The 12,232-nt window shown below is 40.1% G+C and overlaps 1 protein-coding gene and 1 pseudogene across 1 annotated transcript in view; one reads left to right on the forward strand and one right to left on the reverse strand.

Annotated features, from left to right (window-relative positions):
- ATP2C1 (ATPase secretory pathway Ca2+ transporting 1) overlaps nucleotides 1-12,232 on the reverse strand; it is a 163,016-nt gene that overhangs the window by 58,132 nt on the left and 92,652 nt on the right. The window contains exons 9-12 of the mRNA XM_089652058.1: nucleotides 11,834-11,902; nucleotides 4,659-4,734; nucleotides 4,211-4,277; nucleotides 1,659-1,783 (exon numbers count right to left, since the gene is read on the reverse strand). Of these exons, the coding sequence (XP_089508184.1) occupies nucleotides 1,659-1,783; nucleotides 4,211-4,277; nucleotides 4,659-4,734; nucleotides 11,834-11,902 (337 nt within the window). The remainder of the gene's footprint in view (nucleotides 1-1,658; nucleotides 1,784-4,210; nucleotides 4,278-4,658; nucleotides 4,735-11,833; nucleotides 11,903-12,232) is intronic.
- LOC149447774 (large ribosomal subunit protein uL23 pseudogene) lies at nucleotides 4,793-7,943 on the forward strand (annotated as a pseudogene).

Here is a 12,232-nt window from a genome sequence, read left to right on the forward strand (position 1 = left end):
AAGGGTATTAAAGAGACAATATTTCCACCTCTAGTTTTACCACAACAGTTATTATGTGAGAATATAGCATTTAATGCTATAATATGTAATTTGACATTCAGAATGTTCCAGGTACTTTTAGGATATATTGAGATTAAAATTGCAATAATGGATTACATCCTTTTCATAGTTTCTAAATGTATGTGCTGAAAATGTTTCTTGTGAAAGGTGTTAAAGTGGTTGTAAAACTCAGATATGAAATATGAACAAAGCATACCCCTCTATAGTGTGTATGGGTCTTTATCCAGAGCACTAAATGTCTTTTCTTTCTGCTGCCACGTTCTTCCGCCATCAACATTAGTCAATTCTGATACATTTTTCTGACACAATGAGAAAAATGGTGACAGGGGAAAGACCTCCAACACACAGCCAGCGATTGACAGCATCAGTTCTGTTGTTGTGTGCTATGTGAAGGATGGCTACGTCCTTTCCCTCCAATCAACTCTCAGAGCTCTCCTCACTGAGCTCTGCAGTGTATAATTTCAGCTCCTTGTCTCCTGTTTTCTGAAAGCTCAGAAAAGCTTTATAAACACAGGACTTTGAACAGATGTAGAGAAAATTCTGGAAAAACAGGTGCCTCTTATGTAGGAGGATTTGTTTCACATCTCTGTGTACCACCTGAGGCCAGTCACTTCACTGGGTTTACAGAATGCAAGGGTTTACAAATACTTTTAAGCTCACACTCAGGGGCGGACTGACCATTCGGGCACTGCCCGAGGGCCTGGGGTCAGTAGATGGCCCCATGAGATGCCCTGTTAACATTCATAGGCTTTTTTGGGTGTGGTTTGAATGTGGGCGAGGACACAGGGGCCCCATGATTCCCTATTGCCTGAGAGCCCCATGAGTTTTCAGTCCGCCCCTGCTCACACTTAACTCACAAAAGGCAGGTATAAGAATGTACTTCAGCTTAAGTTAACGTGAACCTATCAAAAGAACAATAAATGAAGTATTAGCAGGTAATACTACTGAGGGCAGTAGAAGACGTAAGGACTCTGGACTGCCTTAACAGGAGAAATCTACACAGTACAGCAGAGAGCCGCATAAATGTACAAGGTCTATGCTGTCAGCTAGCAGGCAATTAAAAAATATCTTTGAGTCCGTGAACCACAGGAAATATATGTGTGACAGTCACATAGTGACTGAAAGTGCAGAAGGATTCAGAATGACAGGCAACAAGAATTTACATAACAGCAAGCCAGCACTGGCAACCTCCATGTTATTTGGGGAAGGTTTCCTTCTAGAGCGGTTCCATAAAATGTCTACATGCACCTGTACTTATGATCAAATCATCTTCTTTGCAGCCCTAAGGCCCCTGAAGGTAAATCGAAGAGAGGAACGGGATATAACTAAACGTAGAACTGCTTATGCAGTTGCATTGCTTGCTCATAGGGACCTGTAATAGTTGCCCATTTTTCATCATGGACAGATTCACTCTAAATCAATATTAACACTCTAATGTATTTTTAAACACTATGTCCCTATAACTGTAAAGTACTGACTTCTCAGTGAATCATTGATCTTCATTTTAAACAACACTGAAGACTGCAGATAGTACACTAGGCCTAAAGGGATTCATAAAATGCAGAACATGATATGGTAATTTCATCTGGGATTCATACCAAGTGTTTCTACAATGGGTAATTTCTTCACAATAGCTCTTTTTTTCACCATTCTCATCACGCCAAGTGCCAGTGTTACAGTTACCACAATGGGTAGTCCCTCAGGGATAGCTGCGACAGCCAGACTGTAAACAGAAAAAAAGAAACAAAATTATATTTCATCTCATGCTGGCTTTTTTTTTTTTTTTTTTTTTTTTTAAGAAAGATTTTAGTATTTCTAACCGTCCAATGTAACACAAATAAATCACATAACAGATCAGACAGTGGCAACTGTAAGGGCTTGTTCACTTGTGTGGCTAGCTTGGTTGCTCCTTTGAAAGCAACCTGTGGTGGATCGCTTTTCAAAGGGCATTTGTCAAGCGGTGAGGAGGCGATATGTCCCTCAAAGTGACACAACACCACATCACATCACAACTGTGTGCATTGCACATGATTACAGAGTAGCCCTATTACCTTGAATAGGCTGTGCTCAGTGGTGGTACCGTCTGTTGAATGTGATGTTCAATTTAACTGTTGCTGTGGCCACGGAATGAGGAAGGAGTAAAACCCTGAGTGGCTGCATTGCTTTATTTAGGTGGGTAGTTGGGGGGAGGGTGACAAAACCACCAGGAAACAGATGGGGGGCCTTATCAATAACCTTATGAAAAGTACCATCCCAAAATGCACCAGTAGATAGGAAGTAGTAAACTCCATGAATCTCACCTCCCCCCCAAAGAGAAGGGAGAGAGAAATCATGGAAAATGGGGATTTTGAAGATGCAGTCAAATATAAACCAGAAAATATAAAATTACAATTGTATTAAGAGAAATTAAAAAAAAAATAATGTTTCCCCCTATTATAATTCTCCCAATAAAAACATAATTTACAAGCTACAGATTAGATACTAAATATATGAGCTTGATTGGAAGAGTCGAAGTGCATAAAAAAGAAAAAAAACAAAACAAAAAAAGTTGTGGTTTATTTCTCTCTCCTTCCTTTTTTTTGCTTTTCATTTGAGTCTCATATAATGATGCAATGTAGATCTGATATTGTTGCCACTACTGTAATTCTTGTGTATATTATTATTTATGTTTTTGGTATGTATTTGACTTTTTGATTATCATTTTGTTTATTAGTTACACAAGCAGATATGTTGTAGTAACAAATTGGAACCTGAAGAAGCCCTTTTTAGGGGCAAAACGCATAGATCTTTATGCACTTTGACTCTTCAGATATATTTAGTATCTAATCTGTAGCTTGTATATTATATTTTATTGGGATATTTATAATAAAGAAATAATTTCGAAAATTTGTATCAATAAAACTAACTATATATTATTTTCTGGTTTGTATTTGACTGCACCTTAAAAATTCCCATTTTTCTGTGGTTTCTCTCCCCCTTCCTCTTTAGGGGGTTGGGGAGATTCACAGGGTTTAGTACTTCCTATCTACTGGTAAAACCACCAATTACCACCTGATTTAACCCCCCCCCCCCCCCTCCTCAAGCTGCCTGTGTAAATGAACCCAAAAGAAACAGCAGCTGTATTCATGAATGTAGGTGTTGCACAAACATGTACCTAGTTACATTATGACATCGCACAAAGTTTAGTCCCCATCCACTTTTATGATTGATGGATGTAAAAAAGGAGCTCCACCCCCCCCCCCCCCAAAAAAAAGATGTAACTTTTAATATAATGACACATACCTGCCCAGACAGCCAGCGCTGTCCTCACCTGAGCCAATTTTTCAATCGGCTTGGGGTCCAATGCAGGCCTCTTAACTAACAAAAACCGGTAGTGAATCCTTGTGGCTTCACAGCAGATTTCCCACTGCGTTTTGTGAATGGTTCTGTAGTCTTCTGGGACTTGTGACATGTCCCAGAAGGCTGCGAGGAAGGCAGTAAACCTCTGCTTGGATCGCCAAGGTGATCCAAAGGGCAATGGGCACCTGTCAAAACCAGGTATCCGCTTGCCCCCATCACAAAAAGTGCCAAATATTAAAGAAGAGGAGGGAAGGATGCAGGCAAGACCTTTTGGATGAAGTTCTGCTTTAAGTTACAAGTCAGTGTGGCAATACACTTTAGTAGAGGGTAAAATGGGAATCCCACTTTCAAAAAGGAGAAAAAAAAAAGTAATACACGTAGTCAGGTCCCGGCTACAGCAAAATGGATTTAAAAGGACATTATCAAACAGAACCACAGACTAGAAATTCACAACAAAAGTCTTGCATGCAGCAATCTGGGGAACACAGTGCAACTGGATCGCAGGGTCAATTTGTACTATGCAATCCGATGCAGGCAAAGGCAATGCTTTTACAACCTGCGTTTGGGGTGTCGTTGTGATTGCACCGACACCTGCTGCAGATCGTAAAGCAATGTGACTTGAATACGGTGTGGGAAACACGCATGGATCATGGGTTTCTCGCACCACATTCTAGTGTGAACGGAGGCTTACTAAAGGTAACAATTGTTTATGCATTTTAATTATATGCTCAGGTGACAGGTTTACTTTAAAAATTGTTCCTCTCTACAAGGAGTTGTAGGAATTGCAGGTGCAGATATGCAAGTCCCCTACCTTACTCCAATTGTGAACATATCGAGTATATGTTTCCCTTGTAGCCATCCTACCAGCATTATAATACCTAAAAAAACAAAAAAAAAAGCAATACATAACTCATAAAAGCATGACTATATCTGGAAGTATAGCAGGTGGCGTTGAATTTACAACTATGAGAAATACAGCTTCTGAACAAATGAAGATAACAAATATGAGTGGCGTGATATTAAATGTGCCATCTTCCTAAGAGAGATGCCGTGCTTTAATTCATAATAATGTGTGATGTTCTGTACAGGCAAATGGAAAGCAGCCAAGATGAATGAGCCAAAAATACCTCCCAACACCCCCTGAAAACAAGATATTACTTTCTGCTCTGATAATTGATTGACAATAACTGAACCACAGATGATAAACACTCCACACTGCTAGGGAGGAAGGCAGAAGGCTGTACAGAATATATACTCACCTATTATACCAAAAGAATACAAGGAGAGCTGCTGTCCTAAAATATCCATGCTTTTCTGCAGTGGAGTCTTTGGTGCCTAGAGAAAGAAAATGTTATCTCCATTATGAATCAACAAACTGATGCATAAACGCAACATGAAAATGGCCTGCGTGTGGTTTTCTAATTGACCATCTGGCAAAGCAGAAATAGAAAATGTGGGGCTACTCGCATGCCCAAGGCTGCATAACAACATGGCTCACATAGGCAACAAATGTCTTACTGTTTGCTAATATGACTGGCATATTGCTGCACAGAAAACGATCACTGAATACAATAACTAACCACTGGCAAAGCCGAAGTACTATAAAGGACAATATAACATTTTAAAGGTCATTGGGTCACCCACATGGAAAATGTACATCTCACAAATGCACAATGCAGTAGGAGCGTCTTCTATTTCTCTCTATGGAGTTTCTGCTGCAGGATCACTTTAATTTAACTTCTGGGGTGACCAGATAAAGTCAGTACTACATATAATCTGCTCTCCCCATACAAAAAATGGAGGAAAATGTATTAACTAGATATAATTTGTGATTTCTGCAACAGCTTACTGTCTTTTCCTATAATGGATTATAAAAACTGTATAATACTTTATCATGTGGCTTAGGTTGTTCAAAAGATTTTGTTTTATACTCTGAGAATGGAAGAATTTTGGCAAACGACATGCCATCTAAATTGGTGCCACATTGTTGAGCTGTCAGAAACCAACAAGATGCAGGATAACCCATTTATGCACTTGAGTACAACAGTGGCATGATTACATGAGAATGTCTTGAGAAGTGCTTTGAACTGAAGAGAATAGCATAGCCTATTGTGTTCTTGGCAAAGTACCCTTTGCTGTGTTCCATATTGTGCTGATGCAGCATAGTTACTGCATGTAAAAGGGGAGCAGAGGTACAGTGGATATAAAGAGTCTACACACCCCTGTTAAAATATCAGGTTTCTGTGATGTAAAAAAATGAGACAAAGATAAATAAATTTCAGAGCTTTTTCCACCTTTAATGTGATCTATAAACTGTACAAATCAATTGAAAAACAAACTGAAATCTTTTAAGGGGGAAGTAAACATAAAATAACTAAAATAATGCGGTTGCATAAGTGTGCACACCCTCTTATAACTGGGGATGTAGCTGTGTTCAGAATTAAGTAATCAAATTAAAAATCTTGCTAAATAGGACTCAGTACACACCTGTCATTTAAAGTGCCTCTGATTAACCCTAAATAAAGTTCAGCTTTTCTAGTAGGTCTTTCCCGACATTTTCTTAGTCGCATCCTACAGCAAAAGCCATGGTCCGCAGAGAGCTTCAAAAACATCAGAGGGATCTCATTGTTAAAAGGTATCATTCAGAAGAAGGGTACAAAAGAATTTCCAAGACATTAGATATATGGAACACATGAAGACAGTTATCATCAAGTGGAGAAATTATGGCACAACAGTGACATTACCAAGAACTGGACGTCCCTCCAAAAATGATGAAAATACGAGAAGAAAATTGATCTGGGAGGCTACCAAAAGGCCTACAGCAACATTAAAGGAGCTGCAGGAATATCTGGCAAGTACTGGCTGTGTGGTACATGTGACAACAATCTCCCGTATTCTTCATATGTCTGAGCTATGGGGTAGAATGGCAAGACGGAAGCCTTTTCTTACAAAGAAAAACCACCAAGCCCGGCTAAATTTTGCAAAAACACATCTGAAGTCTCCCAAAAGTATGTGGAAATTTGTGTTATGGTCTGATGAAACCAATGATGAACTTTCTGGCCATAATTACAAAAGATATGTTTTGCGCAAAAACAACACTGCACATCACCAAAAGAACACCATACCCACAGTGAAGCATGGTGGTGGCAGCATCATGCTTTGGGGTGGAATTATGAAGAGTTCCAAATACCAGTCAATATTGGCACAAAACCTTCAGGCTTCTGCTAGAAAGCTGAACATGAAGAGGAACTTAATCTTTCAGCATGACAGCAACCCAAAGCATATATCCAAATCAACAAAGGAATGGCTTCACTACAAGGTTAAAGTTTTGAATTGGCCCAGCCAGAGCCCAGACCTGAATCCCATTGAAAATCTGTGGGGTGATCTGAAGAGGCCTGTGCACAGGAGATGCCCTCACAATATGACAGATTTGGAGTGTTTTTGCAAGGAAGAGTGGGAAAATATTGCCAAGTCAAGATGTGCCATGCTGATAGACTCATACCCAAAAAGACTGAGTGCTGTAATAGAATCAAAAGGTGCTTCAACAATGTATTAGTTTAAGGGTGTGCACACTTATGCAACCATATTGTTTTAGTTTTTTTAGTTTTACTTCCCTCCACCTAAAAGATTTCAGTTTGTTGTTCCACTGAGTTGTACAGTTTATAGGTCACATTAAAGGTGGAAAAAGTTCTGAAATGATTTATCTTTGTCTCATTTTTTTTTTTACATCACAGAAACCTGACATTCTAACAGGGGTGTGTAGACTTTGTATATCCACTGTATTGTCAGTCAACAGTATGTAACAGTATGTATACAGTCAACAGTATGTATATATCATGCCTGGGTAATGCCCCTGGAAGCTGTTAAATACTGAAGCAAAAGCCACTACTCCAGTGAACACTTGCTCTTTGGTCCCACACTGAGCGGCTGCTCTGGTGCAGTGTGAATAAAGGAGGTCAGCTGCTTGACACAGGTACAATCAGATAATGCACTGCATTTTATAAAAGAATGCAAAACATTCTCTGGACAAAGTGGAGAGCATAATCTCACCACTTCACCTTGCCCAATCAGAGAACGCTTTGTATTCATTCAAGAATATGTAATGACAGTAGACACCTGTCTGTCCCTGCCAAGACTGAAGCAAAGTCTAAGGCTATGAAGGCCAAAAAAGCTGTGTTAAAAGAAGTACACCATTACAAGAAAATCCGAACCTCTCCTACATTCCGTAGACCCAAAACCTTGAGGCTGAGAAGGCAACCCAAGGAAAAGTGCCCTTGGAATAAGCTTGACCATTATGCCATCATTAAGTTCCCTCTGACCACTGAGCTGCTATGAAGAAGCGTGAGGACAATAACACTCTGGTTTTCATTTCCAATGTCAAAGCAAACCAGCACCAGATTAAAGAAGCAGTGAAGAAGCTGTGTGACATTGATGCGGCCAAAGTGAACACCTTCATTAGGCCAGGCGGTGAGAAGGCAGCACACATTCGTCTTGCTCCCAGTTATGACACTCTAGATGTTGCTAACAAGTCTGGCACCACCTAAACCTGCTCGCACATGTTCTGTACAGAAATAAATTCCCCCCCCCCCCCCCAAAAAAAAAATACAAAAATTGCAAAGCATTCTCTGAACGGCGCCCATGCCAAGTACCTAAGCTCCCGAGTTCAGTAAGCAGAGGTGCAGCCACTCAGCACAAGACCCTGAAACATGTGGAGATCACTAAATTAGCAGTCTACGTCAGAGATTTCCAGCATCCAGTAATATTGGCTAGGTAGGGTATAACCTACCAATGCCTAGAATTATTCTTTAAGGCTGGTTCACACCTATGAATTTTTTCCACTGATAAGTTTTCCATGGAAAGCACATCAATTTTTGTTGTGAGGTTTCAACATGCAATTTATTGGACATCAACATATGCCATAACACACATCATGGTGGGTTTACATGAATTGTGTAGACATGCATCAGGATGTGCATCAACACAATTTAATATTCTTTTCCATGAATTACAACTATTATAACATATATGAAACATTTTTTTTGTTTTGCAGTCTTATAAACAAGGAAAAAGGGAAAAAGGCATTTTATCTATGTTGTAAGGTTTATAATATAATGCATGCAGGTGCTGACACGACATTCCTTCTCTAAACTTCACATTTCTAGAACTCATTTTTAGATAGACTTTAGGTTTATACTTTGTATTACAGTCTAGCCCAGCAATGGGCAAACTACGGCCCGCGGGCCGTATACGGCCCGGCGGACCTTTTAATCCGGCCCGCGGAGCTAGGCTCCCGCAAGGCCAGTGGTCGGCAAGCCGCGGCTCTTTACAAATTTAGATGCGGCTCTCCTGTGTGCCGGGCGCCCGCTCCCCTCCCTCCTCTCCTCCTCTCCCCTCCCTCCTCTCCTCCTCTCCCCTCCCCTCCTCTCCTCTCGGATGGCCGCCCCCCCTCTCGGATGGCCGCCCCCCTCCCTCCTCTCGGACGTCAGGACTCTGCAGCTGTCAGGATGTAGGCGGGGCAGCGTGACGAACTCCTCTCACAGTCCTCCCTGAAGACCAGAACGGCGCGGGAATACGAGAGGAACGCGCGGACCAAAGGTAAGTGAATTGACACAGGGGGGGGACTTACTATATGGGGGATGAATTACTATATGGGGGACTTACTATATGGGGAATGAATTACTATATGGAGGACTTACTATATGGGGAATGAATTACTATATGGGGGACTTACTATATGGGGAATGAATTACTATATGGAGGACTTACTATATGGGGAATGAATTACTATATGGGGGACTTACTATATGGGGAATGAATTACTATATGGAGGACTTACTATATGGGGAATGAATTACTATATGGAGGACTTACTATATGGGGAATGAATTACTATATGGAGGACTTACTATATGGGGAATGAATTACTATATGGGGGACTTACTATATGGGGAATGAATTACTATATGGAGGACTTACTATATGGGGAATGAATTACTATATGGGGGACTTACTATATGGGGGATGAATTACTATATGGGGGACGAATTACTATATGGGGGACGAATTACTATATGGGGGATGAATTACTATGGGGGATGAATTACTATATGGGGGATGAATTACTATGGGGGATGAATTACTATGGGGGATGAATTACTATATGGGGGATTAATTACTATATGGGGGATTAATTACTATGGGGGATTAATTACTATGCTTACTATGGGGGAATATTACTATACTTACTATGGATGACACATACACATCATTCATCTACTCTTGGTCCGGCCCCCGGGTCCAATATATGAACCCATTGCGGCCCTCAAGTCAAAAAGTTTGCCCACCCCTGGTCTAGCCAATGCAAGATCAATAATACACCTTTACAAATATAACTGCTTTTTCTTGCTTTCTATTTTCTACAAAAAATGTATGCCTGTTCTTTGAAAGATATTTAAAATGTATGCAAACATACATGCACACATAAAGAGCACATCTAAAAAAAAATTTACAAATCAAAACACTAAATGGCTTGTAAATTACTCCTACAACTAGTGGTGCACCGAAATGAAAATTTGGGAACCGAAAATTCAAAATGCACTTGGCCGAAAACCGAAACGCGCAGTTTTTAAAAATGAATATATATTTTTAGGAAAAAAAATACACTGATTAAACAAAAAACACACAATATACACCCCAATTTTTTTGTAAAATATAAAAGCGGATGCTATGGCGAGTAAATAGATACCCAACATGTCACGCTTTAAAATTGCGCACACTCGTGGAATGGCGTGAAACTGAGGTACGTAAACTCCATGGGTGATGCTTTAAATATTTCTACAGGTTAGCAGTGTAAAGTTACAGAGGAAGTCTAGTGTGAGAATTATTGCTCTTGCTCTGTCGTTCATGGCAATACCTCACGTGTGTGGTTTGAACACCATTTATATATTTGGGCATAGCCTACGTATGTGTTCACCACGTGTGAGCACGGGGGCACTTTAAACTTTTTTTTTTTTTGCACTGTCCCTTTTATCTTATCACTTCTATTCTTATCAAAAGAAATGCATGAATAAATAATTAGTGACAAGTCCTCTTTTTGGCAAGATATGGGGTCAATAAGACCCAACATCTCTCCTCTACAATGTAAAGCATTGGATCCCAAAAAAAAAAAAAAAAAAAAGCATTGATCTAGTGCTGTAAAAAAGAAGTGGCCGGAACAGGAAGTGACATCACTCCGGCCCTCCAAGGGCATAGAGATGAGTGGCGGCCATCTTTCCTTCACTCATCTCTATGCCCAGTGCCGGGATCAATGGTTTCTCAGGTTAGGCTGGGAACTACTAGAGATCGGCGGCGAGGTTTTTTAGGCACCTATATCGGTGCTTTTTTCCATTTCGGCCAATGGCCAAAAGGGGTGTTTTCGGCCACCAAAATTTCAGTGCATCTCTACCTATAACAAGTATCACCCCATCAATAGCTCACTTTAGAACAATACATTGGATTTTAATCTTTTAAAGTATCGGAGTCCAATTCACTTTTTTGATAACCAACTTTGAGTAGAGGCAGCCACCTATCTTGTGCATCAAAAAAAAGTTGGCCCTAGAATTAGAACCACAATGTGGATGTATTCTTTGTACAGTATGACAATAAAGGGTCATGATGCAAGAAAAAGCTTGTTGTCTACATTGAACAAGAATCCAGAGTATGAATAGCATTGCCTCCCTTAAGATATGTAATATCAGACCTCACATGCAGCCTACCTCCTATTCAGGCTGCTGTGGCTGAACATCATTTGAAGGTTGCATAGAGCCAGCCAACTGCTAACAATGACAAACACAAGGGTGTCTGCTAAAGAAGTAAATGGGCAGCACATTAACTTGTCTGAGAATTTAGACAGGTGGCCCATTATTCTTTGAGGGATGATGTCGTTAATGTACCATATTTCACAGACTGCAGCATCCGGGAGGCTCAAAAAGTTCTATGGACATGGCAGCCTGAACAAGGTAGTGCTGCATCTAAAGCTTAATATTACAACAAGAGATTTATTACATAGTTAGGATGGCTAAAAAAAAAGACAAAAGTCCATCCAGTTCAACCATAGAAAAAAAAATAAAGTTATAATCCTAAACCCACAGTTGATCTAGAGCAGTGTTTCTCAACTCCAGTCCTCATGGACCCCCAACAGGTCATGTTTTCAGGATTTCCCTCAGATGAAACAGCTGTGGTAATTACTAAGGCAGTGAAACTGATCAAATCACCTGCGCAAAATAATGGAAATCCTGAAAACATGACCTGTTGGGGGTCCATGAGGACTGGAGTTGAGAAACACTGATCTAGAGGAAGGCAAAAAAAAGAGGAATCTTATGGGAGGCAGGATGTATTTCAAATTGTAGTTACCTTTTAATATTAAAGCTTCCAGTGGTCCATAAACATAACTCACCTCTTCTGCTTGCATCATTTTAAAGACCTCCCCGAATTCTGAATTTTCTCCAGTGCCAATGACTATTCCCTGCACCAAGAAAACAGACTGAGTAGGTTAGATGCACCCCTGATACATGGAAAGGAAACAAAATATTAAAGAAATATGGAGACTGCTGTATCTGACTACTTGAAAATAATAGGCAGCTGGCTATTCCTAGTTTCAGCATTTACTTCACAAATTGAAAGCTAGCATTTGAACATTCTAATATGCATACTTGTTCCAATATTTAAGACATTGTAAAACAGCATAAAGTGGAACTTTAACCAGAAAAAGAAGGCTCCTTTGCAGGTTATAGCTATGTAAAACATTAAAAATATGTACCTATACTGTTTAATCACTTGCCCTCCAGAGGATTTA

This window comes from Staurois parvus, unplaced genomic scaffold (genome assembly GCF_062004578.1).
Source record: "Staurois parvus isolate SC_StPar_1 unplaced genomic scaffold, SC_StPar_1.0 ptg000670l, whole genome shotgun sequence".
Classification (NCBI taxonomy): Eukaryota; Metazoa; Chordata; class Amphibia; order Anura; family Ranidae; genus Staurois; species Staurois parvus.